This window comes from Coenobita brevimanus, chromosome 89, assembly GCF_032717465.1.
Source record: "Coenobita brevimanus isolate Jiangsu-jjx chromosome 89, ASM3271746v2, whole genome shotgun sequence".
NCBI lineage: Eukaryota > Metazoa > Arthropoda > Malacostraca > Decapoda > Coenobitidae > Coenobita > Coenobita brevimanus.
This window is the reverse complement of record NC_137042.1, coordinates 8,157,203-8,178,286: the sequence shown is the minus strand read 5'-3', so window position 1 is coordinate 8,178,286 and position 21,084 is coordinate 8,157,203. Positions and strand designations below refer to the sequence as shown.

Below are 21,084 nucleotides of genomic sequence, written 5' to 3'. Positions count from 1 at the left end.
ACTGAGGAGGACGTTTGATGAATGGAGATCACTTACACCGGTGAGGGATGGGAGGGAGAGAGAGAGAGAGAGAGAGAGAGAGAGAGAGAGAGAGCTGCAAACGAGCTAAACTGAGAGGGAGAGAGAGAGAGAGAGAGAGAGAGAGAGAGAGAGAGAGGCGCTGCGAACGAGTTAAATAGAGAGTTACATAGATACACAGACATCACATACCTTATGGTCCCTACGAGGCGGTCCGGCCATAACGCTAATACAGTACTCAAGTTGACAAGTAAGAGAAAAGGATAGCACAGATGAAGGCTCTCCCCCACCCTCCAGATCCTCCGACTTTACCTTACAGGAAAAAAGGGGGGAAGTAACACCTTGAAGGGTTTAAAAAGTCTAAAGGAAATTTCATAGGATCGGCGGAAAGTAGAACATGATGAAAGAGAAAAGTCTGAGCGTATAGCCTCATAATAATTCTGAACTTAATCTATTGCTTGTAATTTTAATAGTTCTTTATAAGGATGGGGGAAAATTCAGAGAGAGAGAGAGAGAGAGAGAGAGCATAGAGAGAAATACAGTAGGAAAAAATGAGAGAGGGAGAGAGAGTGACGGACGTTTGATAAATGGAGATCACACACACGCTGTGAGGGATGGCTCCATTCTAATTGAGAGAGAGAGAGAGAGACGAGGAGAAGGAAATAATATGAAAAGTGCGAGAGAATAAAAGAAGGGGGTGAGGGAAAAAGAAAGAAAAATTAATAGTAACGAAATAGAGATGTGGAAAGAGAATAAGAAAAACGAGAAGGAGAGGCAATAAAGGAGGATTAAAGAAAAAAGAGAGTAAGAGAGAGACTAAAGATCAAAAGAGAGAAATGAGGAGAGAGATAAAAGAAGAGGGAGTTGGAGCAAGAGAGGTTTGATAAGCAGCTAGGAAATTAATGGGGTGGACTGAGAGAGAGAGAGAGAGAGAAATGGTGGAGGAAGAAGAGAGGACGGGAAGGTATGAGAGGACGAGAAGACAGGGAGGGATTAAAAAAGGGAGAAGGAGGGGGGAGGAGGAAGAGAAAAAGGGAAGAGGACGAAGAAAGAGGAAGAGGAGTAAGAGAAAAGGGAGAAGGGAATAGAAGAAGTGAGTGATATTTGGAGGAAGAGAAAGTGTATGGAGAAGAGAAAGATGAAAGGATGAGGAGGAGGAGGAGGAAAAAGAAGAGGAAGGGGGGAAAAGACGAATACTGGAGGAGGAGGAGGAAAGAAGTCGAAGGTGAAGGAGGAGGAAGAGAGTGATGGAGAGAAAAGAACAGGAGGAGGAGGAGGAGGAGGAGGAGAGGGAAGAAGAGGGTGAGAGTGGTAGAGAGAAAAAGAATAATGGAAGGAAGAAATCAAGCGTAGAAGAGAGAGAGAGAGAGAGAGAGAGAGAGAGAGAGAGAGAGAGAGAGAGAGCGTGTGGGTGGGTAAAAACGAGCCAGTGTCTGTGTGGCAGTAAAAGAGGGAGATATGAAGGTGTTATGTAGGATATTAAACACCAGATTTCACACCTTCATTACCTGAGACTTTTCCAGATGCAAATAAAATGGTGTGATGTTGGCAGCAAGTAAATAAAATAGATTAAAAATAAATAGATGTCACTGCTAATAAGAAGATGATAGAGATATATCCTAACTCTGCTACTATAGAAAGTCTCCCATAAGCTGAATAAAATCGTCCGGAGGTAACAGAAATAGAACACAGACTCCAAAATACCCGTGTTAAGCCTAATATAGATTACTTGAAAGGCAATAAAATGAAACACAGTCACACCAAAAACTGTGCATTGGTGATTATTTAGGTAAAGTCATGTAGGAGTCTTCCAAAATAATTCAACTAGGAAAAGTATAGAAAACTCTAAAGTAATGACGCTCCAAAATTCAGTATTAATATAATGTAGATACAGTTTAGGATTCCAGTAATTTTATTCTTGCTACAGCCTAACATCGAGAGAGAGAGAGAGAGAGAGAGAGAGAGAGAGAGAGAGAGAGAGACACTATATGCATGTGGTGTCCGTGTCTGTTAGTTCAGGTTACATTTTCAGTGAGCCACACGTCACCACTTCGTCCCTTAGTGATGGAATACCGATAAATCAAGAGGCGTTGGCGGGAGGAAGGCAGGGAGGCAAACAGTGAGGGAATTATGTGTCCTCGTTACCGGAGAGAGAGAGAGAGAGACACTATGTGCATGTGGTGTCCGTGTCTGTTAGTTCAGGTTATATTTTCAGTGAGCCACACGTCACCACTTCGTCCCTTAGTGATGGAATACCGATAAATCAAGAGGCGTTGGCGGGAGGAAGGCAGGCAGGCAAACAATGAGGAAATTATGTGTCCTCGTTACCGGAGAGAGAGAGAGAGAGAGAGAGAGAGAGAATTATATGGCGAAGGGGAGAAGGAAGGAAATGAATAAAAGGTGTGGAGAGAAAGTGCAAGATGGAGGGTTTTGAATGTGTGTGTGTGTGTGTGTGTGTGTGTGTGTGTGTGTGTGTGTGTGTGTGTGTGTGTGAGAGAGAGAGAGAGAGAGAGAGACATCCATCACGCTAAGGGGTGAAAGTAAGTGGTAATAACAAAGTGGTAATGGCTGCCTTGGCGAGGTGGGGATCATTAGTCTTTCACTTCCTGTTACGGCACCCTCTGTTCTTCATCCCATCCCTCTGTTCTTCATCCCATCCCTCTGTTCTTCACCCCATCCCCCTGTTCTTGTTCATGCGATGTTGCTATGGCGCTCCCTGTTCTTCACCCCATGCCTCTGTTCTTGTTCTTGAGGTGTTGCTATGGTTCCGTCTGTTCTTCACGTAGCACCACAGTTCCTACTCGTTTGTTGTTATGGTGCCTCTCTGTTCTCTTTCTCACATCATTTTCTTGTTATTGTGGTCCTGTTTGTTCTTCAGTCATTGTTATTGTTCTTGTCATGTTCTTCATTTCTTCCACAGAGATGCATTAAAACAACAGCCTTTCACCCTCACTATTCTGGCTACTGCTTGACTGAAGAGAGAGAGAGACAGACAGACAGACAAACAGACAGAGACAAGCAGCGAGAGCGGAAGGGAAATAGCAAGAACGAGATAAAACAGAACTCAAACGCTCTCTCTCTCTCTCTCTCTCTCTCTCTCTCTCTCTCTCTCTCTCTCTCTCTCTCTCTCTCTCTCTCTCTCTCTCTCTCACCCACCCACCCCTTATCAGCTAAGAATATGAAAGTAACGATAATCCTAACTCGGTCTCACAAGATTAATTCACAAGTCAGTCGAGAAGTTAAATATAGTTTCGCGAGGCTTTTAACCCCGGCTCTTGAGATAAGGCCACCCCGCCATTAAGAGGGCTATACGTGAAGTCGACCTCTCTGTTTGTTTTTGGCGGGGTAAGAGTTAAGTGGGGCCAGATAATAGCTTTTGATTTTGGACTTTGAGGTCTGATAAGCGGCTGTTTGGAAGGCTGGAGGGGTGGGGGGAGAGGAGAGGGAGAAGAGGGGATGTGTTTGTGTGGGGAGGAGAAGGGAATTTTTCGTTTCAGTGTTTTGATATGGTGTGGCTGAATGAGGTTTGGGTGCTGGGGGCTGTGTGTGTGTGTGTGTGTGTGTGTGTGTGTGTGTGTGTGTGTGTGTGTGTGTGTGTGTGTGTGTGTACGTTGGTTTCAGAGAGAGAGAGAGAGGGAGAGAGAAAGCTGCGGTAAAACTGAGACCCCCCCAAGATTAGCTCAGCATTCACCTTATCCTTGCCCTTACTGTAAAAAGGAAACGCCTGATGCCTTAACTTCCACAACACCTCGAGCGAAACTTTTTGACACGCGAATTTAGGATTATTATGTGCTGCTCGGTGGTGAGAGAGAGAGAGAGAGAGAGAGAGAGAGAGAGAGAGAGAGAATATACGAGTGTTGAAGTCATTGAGTTTTCGCCGAGTATAATTTTAGGGCTATAGTTTATCGTGGGTAATGTTGTAACTCTTGCTGTTTGGAGTTGTTAGAGCCTGACACACGTACCCATCATCATCACCATCATATCGTCTCTCCACTGAATATCGAGCAGAGATGTCTACTGCACATCTGGCGTTTTCGTAGGACATGCATCAGAGGCGAAAGAAATCCTAGTTCCCAGTCTGTCTTACTATGCTTTAGGAGTAACAAGGTTTATTGCAACACGAGTGGTGGGTGATGGTGTCGCCACATTGCAGCATCAATATAAGGAAAGAAGGTTATTCCAGACCCTCGTACCTGCTCTTCTCAGTCGGTTTTAAGACAGGCAGGCCATAATAATCCAGCGGGTATGTGGAAGAAATATGCGCTTTACGACAAACTATAAAACTTGGCACTTATCCTCACATTATGTAGACTACTTCAAAGCTTGTAGGTATTTTGAAATCACCGTTTGTTTAAGATGATTGTCATAAGAACGAGTGTTCCTTGTCATGTAGTGATTAGTATATTGACATCATGCGGTTAATTGTCAGTACTCTAATATTAACATTATCCCTGGAAAAATCCCTCGTGGTTGTCAAAGTGACCTCAGAAAATAGAAGGGTATATGTTGTTGTATATGTTACAGCAGCACCGCCTGGAACCTTGAAAAAAAGTCTTATGATGGCCTATATTAATTATCTGCAATCCCAGTGGACGCGGGTTCGAATCCCGGCTGGGACAGGGAACGGTTTTAGAAATTTGAGTTTCATTAAAACAGACTTTATTGATCTCTCATAAGACCCGCCGACATGTCATAAAAACACCCCAGCTAATATCAATACACCAGTCCTATACGAGGCAGCCCTAGCACGTATTCAGTGTGGACGGTGGGTGTTAGCCTCGAAGTGGTGACATGTGGAAGGTGTATGGGACCTAGGAGGATGCTGGACCTCAGGGAACAGGCTGTTAAGCCAGAGTCAGACGCATAAGAAAAATATTGGCCATTCAGTACATCTTATTATGAGAAGCACTATCCTCTGCTAGGTCTGTGGACCCTTTATTTAGAGATATTATAATATTCGTAGAGTATTCATAATTTCTTTTCCATAAAATCCAGAGCCCTCTGCTCACAAATATGGCAAAATACTTTATGGCTCTGATTTATTCATTTTTAGCAACACGAATTCCAAGACCATTTACCTCCCATGCAGTAAAAGCAGGGACGCTGCACGAGATGTATGTGGAGCAGGGAAAGTGGGAGTGGTGAGAAGATATCCTGAGGGTTGGAGAGAAAGCAAGGATATGGACACACACTACATCACTCTATAGTATTTCTGTGATTATTAGGTTTACCAGCCCTAACCACTTGAGTGTAAATTAATTAACTGTAGGCCTATCCCACTGATTTCTCTAGTAATTGTGAAGTGTAATATAGATACATATAGATAGACAGATAGATAGATGGATGTAGATTATATTATAAATTGTGTGTGTGTGTGTGTGTGTGTGTGTGTGTGTGTGTGTGTGTGTTTGTGTGTTTGCTCGCGCGCATGACAAAGCAGTGACCATGAACTATATCGACACGTATTGGTCACTGACTCATCAAGGCAACATATTGAGGTAAATGACGGACATCGGGATTAATTCAATTAGGAAGCAGTGTAGAATTTGTTTAAGAGATATATTGCTTGCAGTGACCTCCAAGGCAGACACTTGATGAACAGTGAGTGTCTTAATGTTTGAATTTATTTTCATTGTGTGTTGTATACTATATAAATCACGTTTGATGTCCTAATCGTGAAGTGCATTCCACCCTGTCAACACACTTGCTTCTCTGACAGTTAATATTCTTGCTTCCCTGCTTCCTTGTTTAACCTGTTTAGATTTAAAAGGGAATGGTAAGAGTTAGGTATGCTGTGAATGTTGCTCTTCTCACCCAATGCATGGCATACTAAACGATCGTCTGAATCATCCCACTCTTTCCCTCATCTCCCCCTCATCACTTACTTCTCTCATACCGTCACCTCTCTTTTACCTCACCTCACTCATCATTCAGACACTCCCCCTCTCCTTGTCCATATCCTTATGCTCTCTCTCTCTCTCTCTCTCTCTCTCTCTCTCTCTCTCTCTCTCTCTCCTTCTTCTTCTGGATACTTCATTCTCACCCTTCCCTTTCTTTCACGTGTACAATCTTCTCTCTTCCTCCTTCCCTTCCTTTAGAGCGCCATCCTCCCTCCTCCTCCTCTCACTTTCTCCTCCCTCTCCCCCAGCCCTTTTCATTTTTCCTTCAGCGCTGTCCATAACTCGCTCCATTTTTCACTGCATCCTCACCCTTGTTCTCGTCTCTCCCACTCCCCACCCCACCTACCCTTTCTCCCGCCCCCACACTTATTTCCCTCACCTCCACGCATACCTCCCACCCCATTTCATCCTCTACCCAACCCTTCCTTACTCTGCCATACTCCTATCTCCCACACCCATTCCTCTTCTCTCCAGCTTCTCTTTTGCTCTTATCCACGCGCACCTTCATCCATTTTCTTCCTTTTTCCCGCCCCTACCTTCCTCTCCCCCTCACTCTTCGACTCGCCACTAACCCCACCCAGTCAATGCATCCGCTTCCAGTCGCCACCGTTCCTTCTGTCTCTCTAGCATTCCTCCTCCTACCCTCCTCTTCCCTCCTTAACTCCCTGGCTCTCCCCCACCCCCCCACTTTATGTTTCAGACTCTTCTCAGCTCCCCCCTCCTTTCACTCCCTCCACCACCCCCACCCCTAAGCTCTTCCCCAACCCCATCAACATTCGTGAGGTCCCCACCATGTGCCTCCTACTTATACTAGTATCGTCTCCCCCCCCCTCCCATTATCTTTCTCCCATCTTCATCCCTAACCCACCATCCCCAACACTCCCCCACCCACTCCAAGGCCTCCCCTACCTCCTACTATCCCTATCAAGCACCTACAGTGTGCGTTCTTATCCCTCATCGTTTCCTCTCTCTCTCTCTCTCTCTCTCTCTCTCTCTCTCTCTCTCTCTCTCTCTCTCTCTCTCTCTCTCTCTCTCCCCCTGCCCCCCGCGCCATCAATCCCCCGCCTTATGTCTCCGCGTCAAATTAATTAGTTTTAATCCGTGGCAGCCAGCGGAAAGAGGCCAGGGAGCGCCTATGGAAGGTATTATTGGGGGAATTTAATTATGTGGCGCTGGGTAGACATCAAACATATACACACAGGGGGTAGGGGAAAAACAATACCCTTTTCAGAAATATAAGCCAGTGTGCAGGAGGGGAGGGGAGGGGATGAGTGTGTGTATTTTTATTTGTCGTGTGTGTGTGTGTGTGTGTGTGTGTGTGTGTGTGTGTGTGTTTAGGGGGTAGGGGTGGTGTTTGAGGAAGCAAAGTGAAGTGTAGTTGTGCCTGATATAATGAACACTGGTAACGACTGAGAGAGAGAGAGAGAGAGAGAGAGAGAGAGAGAGAGAAATAGAAATTATGGTGAGTGAATTTTGCAACTTAACGAAAAGACGAGAAAATCACAATTTAGAGAGAGAGAGAGAGAGTAAAAATGCACCTGCAGCTCTACTAATTACCTTCATAATCCCCTTGTGGAGGAGCGGTGGACGGAAGCAATCAGGCTGCACCACCACCAACTTGCTCTCTCTCTCTCTCTCTCTCTTTGTGTATCACACACACACACACACACACACACACACACACACACACACACACAGTTTCCAGCACTTTGGCAAGGTGTCTTGGAGATTCTTTTCCTGTGTGTGTGTGTGTGTGTGTGTGTGTGTGTGTGTGTGTGTGTGTGTGTGTGTGTGTGAGAGAGAGAGAGAGAGAGAGAGAGAGAGAGAAACATCATAATACCCTTCCTGTTAAATATGTGTGTTGCCGCTAACCTTCCCGGCTTAGTTCACTCACCACAAAACACTACCCCGCCTTTTGTCGTGTGATGATGATGACGGCTGTATTAGTTTTTTTTAATCTTGTACCTCCCAGTTCTCGTCTACGCGTCTACCCTCACCCTCTCTCCTCTCTCTTTCTCTGTTCCTTTCTGTTACTGTTCCCTCTCCCACTACTGCATTTTTCTTCCCTCTCCCTTCCTCCATTTCTCCTCTCCAGCCCTTCCTCCCATCTTCCTTCGTTTCTGTCTTCTTGTCCCTTACTTCCTACCCCAACAGTCTTCTGCTCCTTCCCTCCTTCCATCACCTTTTCCTTTCCCTCTGATTATTCCCTCACTCCATCTTTTCTCTTTCTTCCCTTCCCATGCATCCCTTTTCCATCTTATCTCACCCTTCATCCTTCCGTCTCGTTCAATACCTCTCCTCTGTCTTTTTCCCTGTTCGTGTGGTTCTCTCGTTCGCATTATCTATTCATCCTCCTATCTTTTTATCCCCCTTCCTCTTCTCTTCCCACCTCTAGTCACTGTCACCTTATCACCTTTACCTTCCTCTTCCTTCCCTTTATCTTCCTTTCCATGCTATATTCCACCACCTTCTCTTTCAGTCCCATCATATTCTGTCTTCCATCTTTCTGTTTCTCCTCATTTTCCCTCTGCAACACCCCCAGTCTTCCCCGTCGCTTCAGGCATTAGAGTTTGAAGAATATGTGGAAATTCTGTGTGTGTGTGTGTGTGTGTGTGTGTGTGTGTGTGCTTAGAGAATATGAAAATGATTACATGCCTGGGTGTTAGTGAGGTGAATGAGGGGAGTGGAAAAAATCATGGAAGAAAAATGTAAGTGATCCAGAGATTAGGGAAATGATTAAATGTGTGGATGAAAGAAAAAGCCACGGAGATTAGGCCGCAAAATGATGTAGTGGAAGACAATGATGCTGATGGTTATGATGATGGCTACGACAACGACGATGAAGATGATGATGATGATGAGGAGGAGGAGGGGGAGGGGGATAATAATGACGATGATGGTTATGTTGATGATGATGATGATGATGTATTGAGTGTGGTGATAATACGATGACGGTGATAGTGTGTATGACGACGTTGAAGGCTACTGTTGAGGACAGTGATGATGATGATGATGATGATGATGGAATGCAGCTTAGAGGAAAACTGATGATAAGTTGAACATAAAATATAACTGCTTACTTGTGGTATTCTGTTCCTGTTTGTGCATCCACCTGCTTCATGTATTAGTGAAAACCAGTTGTGAGGATGATATTGATGATGATGATGTTAGTGATTGATGATTCTTAACCCACTCACTCGCCTACTCTCTCTCACTCACACCCGTTCATTCGCTCACGCAGTCAGATACTCACTTCCTAGCACTTTCACTTTCTATCACACACACACACACACACACACACACACACACACACACACACACACACACACACACACACACACACACACACACACACACACACACACATTCTCTCTCTCTCTCTTACTCATTCACTCTGACTGGGGCGACCTACACTTTCGCACACTCACCCACTCACTCTCTCACTCACTCTGATTGCTCTAACATCCTCACTGAGACATCCTTTCTCTCCTCAGGCACCCAGTCGTTTGCCGTTCTGGACGAAGGCATTGGCAGCGACAGTAAAGTATCCATGATGGTCTCCCTGATGGACGCCTTCTACGCCGCCCTCAGGCTCTTCATACCCAGCGCCAAGGACCTCCCTGTCGTCGTACACAAGCAGGCGAGTACATGGATTGTAGGGGATGCCTGTTGGTGGCTCTGGGGGATGCCTGGTGGTGTAGTGGGTTAGGACACTTTAACCCCTCCATAAGAGTTCATAATGAAAGGAACATCTGGATTGTTTTTCTTGGCTGCCGCTCAAGGGTGAATAGTTAGTCCCTTTGCCTTAAATGTACGGACTAAAAAGCCAGGCCCAGGGCACCTCCGCTCATGATGGGGTAATACAGGATTCAGTGATGGAGAAAAAATATCCGGAGAGTAGTAGATGAGTATGGCTTTTGAGGTGGAGCCAGGATTCCGGTGGCTTGAATGATGTGGGAATGAGTGTGGCTTATTTTGCAGGTCATGGTGTTGGTAGCTCTCTCTCTTACGTACTTTCCTCTCTTCTGGCTTCAGGATCCCACCTTATGCCATCGTTATGTGGGAAGACAGGGTCAGCATGATGGATGAAGATTTGGGACGGTATTCGCTTGGGTTTGGGAGGATTTCAACTTTTCTGGCGCCTCTCTCTTAGTTGTTTTTGCTCATAATACACTTTAATGTTCTCTTCTATCCCTGTATGACTGTTTAATCCTTTCAGCCCGGCGAGGTAGTTTTTACACAATTCATTATTAACACCACCAGACGACTTTATATCAATTTAGAAGAGATTTCTTGGAGATTGGATAGGTTGGATACTGTTTAACTTCCACAGACCTCTTCACTACAAACGGTCTCGCCCAAGATGAATAAGTGTCCAGGGGCAAGAAGAATTATTCTAAAGGATACCACTGAGCCTCCGAAATTGGGGGGGGGGGGGAAAGAACGCTGATGAACGTAGAGAAAGATTAGGAAATGAACAGTGCTTTAGGGGAAACAGTTTGCATTGTTTGGCATTGCAGGGGAAAGCTGCGTAGAAATAAATGGATGGGATTGTGTTAGTTGTCTGTCATGCGGCGAGGAACACGTGTTTGGAATAGAGAGAGAGAGACTGCCCATGAAGCAGATTGAGAAGTGGGCGAAGCATTTTACAGTATGACCTATGTATATATATATATATATATATATATATATATATATATATATATATATATATAAAGAAGGGAATGCAGCTCCTTAATTAAGCCTGAGAACACCTTTTGTACTCTATTTATACTGTCACCAGACGATATTATTCAGCTTAGGAGCGACGTTCCTAATTGGACGAGTTAAATATAGCTGTAATTAACAGATTCACGAAGAGAGACATTTCCGAATTCAAATGAAACTGCCTGGAGATTGCAAGAATCGTGCTGAATGCAGGTGAAAAAATAATTGTGAAAAATGCTTATCCGTGCAAGGAAGGTGGATTAGATTTAACCATTTCAGTACGACGGTATCTTTATTACGTTTTTGTCATCTGCAGACACATTTATTAGGCTTGAGAGAGATTTTTTCGAATTAGTGGGTTTTGGTATAGTATTACCTTCGTTGATCCCCTCCCTATACTATTCGATATCCCTCTCATGTTAAACATAATAATTTAAGTAATAGCAACTATTTTGATTATAAAGACTTCCTCATAGCAAGCCCCATCAGCCCGAGTTTGTCAGGTATTGAGTATTCTTGCTACTACCAAACGATTTTATTCACACTAGAAATAGGTAGTAGTACTGGATAGGTTAAGGAAAGTCGTATCAAACGCCTCCAGTTCGAAAAGTCTCCACTTAGTTGAATTAAATCGTCCAAGTAGCAAGAAAAAATAAGCATAGCGTCCCGAGGCTCAAGGAGTTAAGAGGTTAAAGGTGACGTGGATAAAAGGTCAGGAGAAGGAGAAAGGAAGTGAAAGAAAAAATGTATCGTTGGCGAAAGTAAAACCAGGAGGAGAACTGAGGAGAGAGTGGAAAGCGAGAGCGACAAGTCTGCAAATTGTACCGACCTCTTCCCGTAATCCCTCCCCCCCCCCTTTCAAGAGAGAGAGAGAGAGAGAGAAATTCCCCCCTCCCCTCAGAAGTTTCCAAGTACTCTCTGGCAAAACAGTTGAAATTAGGTTTGGTTCGTTTTACAGGAATTTCCCGGCGGCATCATCAGCATCTCTCAGGGCTCCTTCGACGTGGACGAGTCTCTGGGCGGCGAGGTCAAATTCGGACTGACCTATTACGACCTGGGCCACGTGGGCAACATGGTGAACCTGATCGACCCCAACGGCAGGGTGGTGGAGACGCTTAAACTGCAGGAGGAGGATGGGGACGTCAACACCATCTTCGTCACAGTTACTAATGCTATGGTAGGTCTCTGTTTCTCTTATACTGTGTCACCTTTCACCGTATTGTTTAAGCTTTACCGGGCTGCCATATTGTGTATTTGGCGGTGACGTTCAAGCTTCGGGAGGAGGCTGGGGACGTCAATGCCATCTTCGTCTCCCTTTTCTCATGCTATATTACCTTTCAAAGCGTCAGTATAAGCTGTATTGTATTGTTTTACCTGTAGTGGGTTGCCGTGTTGTATTTATTTTTCCGTTTGGGGTAGACACTCAAGCTGCAGGAGGAGGATGGAGATGTCATCATTATCTTCGTCACAGTTACTAATGCTGTGATAGGTGTCAATTTCTCTTAGACTTTGTTAACTTTAAAAGAATGGAGTGTAGCTGTATCACATTTTCTTGTATTTACATATCTCGACACTTTTGAACACCGCCTTCTTCATTGTTGCTTATGCTGTGGTGTGTTTCCCTCTGTTCTTTTCGTTTTTTGTGTCAACTCTCGCAGCATAGGTGACAGCTTTTTCGAGTTACCTTGTTTAATAAACTTTTCTGTGCATTAGTCACAACCATTTTCGTCACCGTCACTAATGCTATGGAGGGTTTCTGTTCTCGGTCTGTGTCAGCATCCACAGCACCGGTGGCAGATGTATCAGATTATAATGTCTATTTTTTCTGCGTTAGTCAACGTGGTTTTCTAGTTAGCTTTTGGTAATTATTATTCATTTTATTTTCATTTTTCTGTGTCTAGTTATTGGGTTATCTTGCCTTTTATATTTTCCTTACATTAATCAGTCTCATTTATGTTATGATACATCTCACATCCTATTTTTTTTTCTTCTGTGCCAGTGTTCACAACATAGGTGGCAGGTGTACTAGTTTACCTTGAGTTAAGCATTTTCCTTTTCGGTGGAGAAGTTAATGCTGCAGGAGGAGAATGGCGACGTCACCATTTTTTTTTTTCCCTCGTCACTAATGCTGCGGAGGATCTCGTGCACTTCTCATCTCGTCCTCCATGTCGCCACCTGCAATATTGGTGGTGGTTGTGTGTATATCCCCATTTTTTAAAGGGAGGGAAGGAGTTTAGGGCTAGTTGGTCCACGTTAACGCTTGGCTCATAGTTGGTCGCAGCTTTATCTAGTTAATACCCTTCCGTCCTCCCACAGTGGTTTGCAGTTCTGGTACATTTTAATTTTCACTCAACATAGGTCTCAGCTTTGTCTCATCAACCTCCTTTACTTGTTTCCCGCTTTGGACCACATTAATCTTTCTCTCAACAAAGGTTCGCAGTTGTGTCTGGTCCTCCCACCTTGCTTTGGCAGCTGTGGTCCACTTTAATACTCTGTTCAACATGGTTAGCAGTTGTGTCTGGTTAGCCCTACACCCCAGGTTTAGTCCATTTTAATTCTACACTAAACATGGGTTAGAGGTTGTATCTAGTGGCCTCATCCCTCGTCGTCTTGTTTGAAAGGGCTAAACCTAATCCATCTTCTCTGTTTACTTTATCCATTTCTTTTTTTTAACCTTTTATATCTACAGAAAGGCATTACCGTATATATTATGTTTGGTTAACTTCCTCCTTTTTTTTGGGGGGGGGAGGTATTAAAGATTAGGTTATTTTGGTAATGTTAATTTTTGTCTCAGCATTGGTTAAAGTTGTGTCTGGTTCCTCATCCCTCTCTGTCTGTCTTTATGTATTGATTAACACCCACTCTTGTGATAGCTAAACGGGTGTTATGTTTTGCTTGACGTATCTGTGTGTGTGTGTGTGTGTGTGTGTGTGTGTGTGTGTGTGTGTGTGTGTGTGTGTGTGTGTGTGTGTGTGTGTGTGTGTGAATAACTCAAGCAGAATTCAATCGACTTTTACCAAACTCTGTGGAAGTGTCGAGGGGCAGCCAGGGGATTGACGTAATTTTTAACAACAGGTCAAAAGTCAAAGTCACATGCCAAGATCCACTTAATATATCTCATCTGTTTAAGTTTGAAGTTAGTGGAACTGGAAAGGTTAAGTCAAGAATGAAGGGCTTGTATTTTGAGAACAGTCAAAGGTCTGGGCGAGATCAAAGTTTGACCCATGTGTGTGTGTGTGAGCATTATAGCTAAAACTTGGTGGAAGTGTTTAGGGTCAGCCAAGGGGTTGCCAGTTTTTTAGGGAACAGTAAGTCAAAGGCTAAGATCACATCGCAAGGTTAGCCTATAGTTTTTATCCGATTTATGCCAAACATCCTGGAAATGTTCAGGATAAGGCATGGGTGAGTACTCTTAATTTTGAAAACAGCCTTCAAAGGTAAAGGCCATAGGTTATGGTCAAAGTTCAGATTCACATGGCAATGTCAGCTTAATCAAGTTTGATCTGCTCTAGAACAGATTTGGTTGGTGGGCTGTGTTAAAGACAAGAACGAAGGAAATCGATTTTAATAATTAACAATGAAAGCACATGCAGAGCAGAGAGAGAGAGAATAGTAGAAGAGGGAATAGAAAGGAATGAATAAGGGGAAAGAATAAGAGAGGCAGAGAAAGCACACGAAGAGTAGAGGAATAGAAAGGGCGATAGTGAAAGAGGGAACAGGGAAGAATGTATAAAGAGAAGGAAAGGGAAAGGCAAAGAAAGCACAATTAGAGCCGAGGAATGCGACAGTAAAAGAGTGAATAGTAGAGTGTGCAGAATAGAAGCGATACCACTTAGCTCCTCCTAATTTACCCTTATTACTACTGTGTACTTGTCCGGGACGATGGAGTGAACGTTGCCTGCGGTGTACTGGTGTGAAGGTGACTGACAGCGGCCCAGACACACACACACACACACACACACACACAAAATCTACCTACCCAAGTACACGTACTGCCTGTGACGATAGACAGGGTACACTCGTCTTCCTGACGGCATACCCTCCACTATTGATTGAGTGTGTGTGTGTGTGTGTGTGTGTGTGTGTGTGTGTGTGTGTGTGTGTGTGTGTGTGGCGTGCCAGAGAGAAGAAGGTTGCAATGACCGAAGACATTTACAAATTGTGCCTACTTCGAAATTGATTGTGTCTGCATATAAGGTGCATTCCTTACACACATTACGATAGGGCGCACTACTTCTCATTACACCCCAACCTTCAGCATCAGCCTCTGTGGCCAACCAGTGTGTTGAAGATGATTACAGCCGGGGATGGAGACGATATTTGAGTACATCCTCTGTAAATAGAGCATATTCCTCCTCCTAGCACACACAACAATAGGGTGCCGTCCTCCTTAAACCCATCCTCCAGCATCAGTCTCAGTGTCTGTGGCTCACCATTGTGTAGGAAGTGGCTGACTGCGGCCGGAGACGATGAAAACTTGTGCCTGTCTAAGTCTTCCCGCTAGTACACACACAACTTGGGAGGGGAGTTTGGACGGTAGTGAGCTCAGTGTGTTAATCCCTCGATCTTCCTCACAGATTACAGGAGCTTGAGGAATGTGTGTGTGTGTGTGTGTGTGTGTGTGTGTGTGTGTGTGTGTGTGTGTGTGTGTGTGTGTGTGTGTGTGTGTCCTTTCACCATAACCGAGTAACTTCATCCCATCCCCACCCACAGTGTATGTTCGGATTCTGATCTAAAACAAATCAGGAATTCATGAGATAACGCCGCATCCTGAATTTTGACCTTGACTAATGCTCTTGACCTTGACATTGTATTGATCTGTACGAGAACTAATTGACTTCTCCCTCGACCTACACACAGTTTAGGTCAGTTTTAATACAATTTGACCTCGATCCAAACTGTACCATTGTTCAGTATGTATGCCAGTTTTTATTCGTATCGGATCAGGCATTGACGAGGTATTTTGTACACACACACACACACACACACACACACACACACACACACACACACACACACACACACACACACACACACACACACACACACACCTTCTCTGTGTGCTATACCCCCAGGATGTTGTCAGTCCATTAACTAACAAAGATGGACCCTTGTTTCATATTTACACTGGAAGTTAAATATCTGTGTCTCTCAAGTGTGTGATCTCTTCAAGGGTCGTATTGTCATCGTAAGCTCCGTAACATTTCATCCTAGGCGATTTATGTTGCTTATTGTACCTTATCATTTTCTTGTACGTTTTTGATGTCTCTTTAATCTCAATATGGTTTGCATCACATGCGTGTAAGAGAATATTTAGGTGTAATAGAATAAATAGCCAAGGAAGAGGTGTTACAGAATCTCTAAAGCTACCTGGAATACACAGGTTATCCATTCTTAATTTTTCTTTATATTTCCAGCTCGGCATCTGGCACTTCTCGTCATTTATTTATTTAGTTATTGATTCATTTATTTACTTATTCATCGTGTCATTCTCTGTACGTTTTCAGACCATGTTCAGGAAGTTAAAAACTGTCTATTATCTTGAGCCATTCAGTACAATGACGTTTTTTCTCTATTTGCTCTCTCCTGACGATTTTGTTCAGCTTAGGATACTTCTCTAGCGCAGGAGTCAGACACGGCCTCCATTAATCCTTTCCTTCCACCGAGCTATCCTGTGCTGAATAGAATCGTCAGGCAGCAGCACACATAAACTTCAAAATATATTAGTGAACTATGCTTAGCTCCGGTGCTGGAGAGGGGCGCCTACACGTGGTGGCACCGATATAACTGGGTGGTGAAGCATCCGGGGTTATATGAACGGTCCCCGGTTACTTCCTTATCTCCTAAAACAAGGAGGATGAGTTGCAGGAGGGCAGTTTTCGCCTGCAGTCTACCGGGTTCAAGTTTGAGATGAACCTGGGGCTACAACAACTACAACAACAACACTACTCCTCCTCCTTCTCCTCCTCCTCCTCCTCCTCCTCCTCCTCCTCCTCCTCCTCGTCCATATCTTCCATGTGTGTCTTAGTCATATTCTAAGTGGCTATTTAGATTTCGCAACCCCTCTTCCTAAGCGATATGTTCAGGACATTAAATCTCATTATCCTTCTGTATGTCGCCAATACAAACCATTAAAATGATATACCGATGGGCCAACGTGTAGGAGAATGTTGCAGTGTGTATGCATAATGAATCGCTAAGAAAAGGGTGCTACCAAACCTCCTTTGCCGCTTCCAATACGACACGTAACCCATCTTTTACTTCTACTTTCTCTTACTTTTTGATTGCTTGTACTTTTTCTCGTATATTTATTTTCCATTTTCCTTAACATCTACTATTTTTTATGCATTGCCTTTACTCATTGTAATTTTTACCTGTATTTAATACTTATAGCTTCTCTTTCTTTAACTTTAACCTTTATTTTCTCGTACATTTACCTTTTTCTTTTCTTTTCCAGCCTGGCATGTGGCGATACCGAGTGGAGAACCGTGCAGACAGCCACCAGAGCCTCTACATGCGGGTTTGGGCCACCCCTCGCACCCCCAACAACACGTCCCCCTCTCCAACGCCTGACAACGCCATCACCCTCAACGCCTGGACCTCCAACACCGATTCCCCCATCAACGTGGCCGACATCAGGAACCCCGTAGTGGTTTACGCGCAGGTGAGTTGAACGATAAAATAGAGACTCGATGATTTCATGTCAGTTTTAGCCTAGTCACCCCTTCCCCCCCCCCCCGACACCCCTGCCCTTTTATATATGGTGTACCTCTCTTGCACCCACTGTTTTTGTCTTCCCTATACCCAGTTTTTTTTATATTTTAACCCCTATCCTGCGTACCGTTATTCCCATGTTTCCTCCCCCATTGGCTTGTCTCAACCAGCCCTGTTTCCATCCCTCCCATTCCTCGCTTTCGACCCCCCTCCCCCTCGTGTAGCTCCAGTCCCCCTCCCCCTTTCTTAAGTCTCCCTTTTTGTGAGCCCCCCCCCCCCCTTATTTTTTTGTCGTTCCCACATGTTTTTACGTTTCATTTTCATTTTTTCCGCACTCTTTTCTCGTCCAGGTCTGATTTTTTCCTCAGCCTTGACTTTTTTGGCGGTCTTCATTTTATCAACCCAACGTTTTTCGTCCTGTACTTGTTATTTCCTTCTTTGTCCCCTTTCCTTTTTGTGTCCTTTCAGATTTATCCTCCTCCTTCCTCGTACCTTTTCCATTTTGTACCCCTTTTACTGCCTTTGCTTATGGTCCCCTTTTGCTTTTGTCCTTTGTCCTTTTTTGCACTTCTTCCATTTTGCTTCCTTTTCCTCATGTTCATTTTCAAGTCCATTGCTCCTTGTCGACGTTTCATTTTTTGTCCTCCCCTCCCCCCTTTTTTCTCCCCTGCTCCTCTTTTCATATCAGTCTTTCGGATTTCCACTAGGACGCCACTAGGGTAGTAAAAATGGTTGTTATGGTATTAATGGAATGATATCAAAATACACGCCTCTCTGTCCTGTGTTCCCCAGGATGTTTGGTATTAATTAGATGTGTGTGTGTGTGTGTGTGTGTGTGTGTGTGTGTGTGTGTGTGTGTGTGTGTGTGTGTGTGTGTGAATTAATCTGCTTAGGTTATGTTTGTGGATTCATCTGCTCGCGCGTGTGTATGGCAGCTGTGGGGGTTTGAGTACGTGTGTGTGTGTGTGTATGTGTGTGTGTGTATGATTTAATCTGTTTGAGTGTACGTGAGCCGTATAATTGAATCTGTTTGTGCGTTTGAGTGTGTACATTTCTGAATCAGTGTTGAGTGCGCTCGTGTGTCATGAAATACTTTGAGTGCTGTATTTGTGTTGTATATATGTAGTTGAGAGGCCCATCGTCAATTCAGTTAATATGGTACAGCCTTGGAGTGACTTTACTTTGAGAAGCAACACACATAATTATTGCATCCACTCAAGTATCTTCTGCAGCACATGTTGTGAACACTCCTATAGCTGCCACAACGCAAGTGAATCAAGCACCACTTTAGTTCCCGCAGCAAGTGTGTAGCAAGCACCTTAATAGCTCTCACAACATAGTTGCAAGCAGTCCTGTAGATTACTCAACATAGTTGCACCATGCAAGCAGCAAGCAAGTTCCCAGTACTTGAGCTACCCTTTAGTTCCCACAGAACAGGAATGGAGCGCGACGTTTACCGGTCATGAAACTAACTGGTACTCAGATCAGTTCCCGAAAGAGATTATCCACACCCGTAGTGCTAACGAATAACAGGATGAGGATGATGGTCTCTATCTGTATATCTGTCCATATGATGTCTCCTGTTGGAGAGTGTTCGCCAGAATTAACCCTTCCTCTTGGTGGCAAACTAGGAATCTGCAAGAGGTATCTGTAGTGACGGTTGGACAGTACATTACCCGAACTGCTGTTTATCAGAGCTCCGTCCTAAATTTGGAAGATGTACCAATAGCATGTGTTCCTCAGCGATATATTCAGGACGTTCCGGGACCTGACTCACTAACTTCAGGAGATTATTCTAGGACTGACTTTGAGTAAAAAATGCTGGTTTCAGTTCGCATTCGTGTGGAGTTAAAGTAACTGATGGGCGAAAATGATTTCCCTCATAATTAACTCTTTAGGTCATCAGCAACTGTAGCTCCACAACGGTTGGGAGTTCAAACCATGTTGGTGAATCGTTATTTACTCAAAATCAACCATAGCATCACCTGAAGTTCTATCTATCTATCTATCTATTGCCAGACGCCTCAGTCCCGTTTGGGGTGGCCACAAACAAATCGCCTCCAAGTCGCCCTGTCCCCCGCCATTTCACTCCCCTGCTCCCAACTCGCACCCCCCTCTCTCATATACCTCTCCACCCCATCCCTCCATCTCATCCTCGGCCTCCCCCTCCCTCTTTCCCCCTCCACCTCACTCACATACACTCTCTTCGTCAGTCTTTCACCCTCCATCCTCTCCACATGGCCAAACCACCTCAGTGTGTTCCTCATAACGCTTCCTATCACATCCACATCAACACCACAACGCTCCTTTATATCCTCATTCGTCAGCCTGTCTCTCCATGTGACTCCACAGGCTCCTCTTAAATAACTCATTTCCACGGCTCTCACTCTTGACTTGTGTCCTTCCAACAACGTCCAAGCTTCACTTCCGTACGTTAGAGTTGGTATCACAATACTGTCATGTAGTAACTTTTTCACTTCCATGCTCACTTCCCTGTTTCTTATCACTGCTTTCAAAGAACCAGCAACCTTTCTTCCCTGCTGTACCCTTTCAAGCACTTCACCCTCCAAACCTCCATCCTTACTCATCACACTACCCAAGTACTTAAACGTACTCACATTTTCCAATTCCTCACCATCCAACCTCGCTGTATATTCACTGACTTCACCTCTCTCAAAGACCATCACTTCACTCTTCCCTACAATCACCTTTAGATTCCGTTTCTTACACACTCTCCCAAACTCATCCACCAAGCCTTGCAGCTCCCCTTCGTCTTCACTCAACAACACAGTATCATCTGCAAACAACAGCACAGGGAGTTTCCAAACACTATCCTCACCTGAAGTTAATGCGTCAAATTTATTTTCTGCAAAACAGAGAAGAAAATCTTCGAAGTCTCCTATACCAAGGATATTATGGCCCTTATTCTGTATATGTTGAAACTTAATGTGTCCCTGTGTGTGTGTGTGTGTGTGTGTGTGTGTGTGTGTGTGTGTGTGTGTGTGTGTGTGTGTGTGTAATTAGTTTTATTTGGCTCCAAGATGTTTTTAAAATAGTAAAAATATATGTGATAATATATGTAAAGCGTGTTAATGTGCAAGATATTGTGTCTGACTTTGCAGGGTGTATGTGGATGTCCATGGTGATGTTTACGATGTTTATGCGTCTGTGTGTGTAACTGTCTGAGGTTTTGCATGTGACTGTAAGGGATTGTGTAGGATGTTGTGTGTGAATATGCATAAGTGTGCTGAGCTTTATGTCAGTGTGTAAATCTAAACGTGTTATGTGAATAAATGTGTACAACGTTTATGAAAGTGTAAATGTGGCAAGGGTTGATTTCAAGTCAGAATATTGTGTGAATGCTTTTTAAGAACATCAGAGAAGAGGATAACTGCAGTAGGCTGGTTGGCCTGGGCAGTAAAGGATGGCAAAGAATATTATGTGGTTGCAAAGACGGTGGCTCTCTTGTGTGTGTATGTGTGTGTGTGTTTAAGAACGTGGTTTATTTCATAAAACACATAGACTGCACTCAGAGAGCGCATACCTCCGCCAACACCTATACCAGACAACTCTGATCATCACCAAAATTTAATCAGCACTTCCTTGGTCCATGACCCACGTATCCACAGAATTTCACTGGAATCCATCAACACCTGTTTGAGATCTTGTGGTCAAACAAAGAAACACAAAAGCAGACAAAAAAACAGTCCTGAACCGGACCTGAAAATCAGATCACCACCAATAG

At 44.2% G+C, this 21,084-nt stretch overlaps 1 protein-coding gene across 1 annotated transcript in view; it reads left to right on the top strand.

Moving 5' to 3' along the window:
* Positions 1-21,084, top strand: part of LOC145411352 (calcium-activated chloride channel regulator 2-like) — a 121,937-nt gene that overhangs the window by 67,950 nt on the left and 32,903 nt on the right. Inside the window, exons 2-4 of the mRNA XM_080281378.1 lie at positions 9,413-9,558; positions 11,584-11,802; positions 17,083-17,289. Of these exons, the coding sequence (XP_080137504.1) occupies positions 9,413-9,558; positions 11,584-11,802; positions 17,083-17,289 (572 nt within the window). The remainder of the gene's footprint in view (positions 1-9,412; positions 9,559-11,583; positions 11,803-17,082; positions 17,290-21,084) is intronic.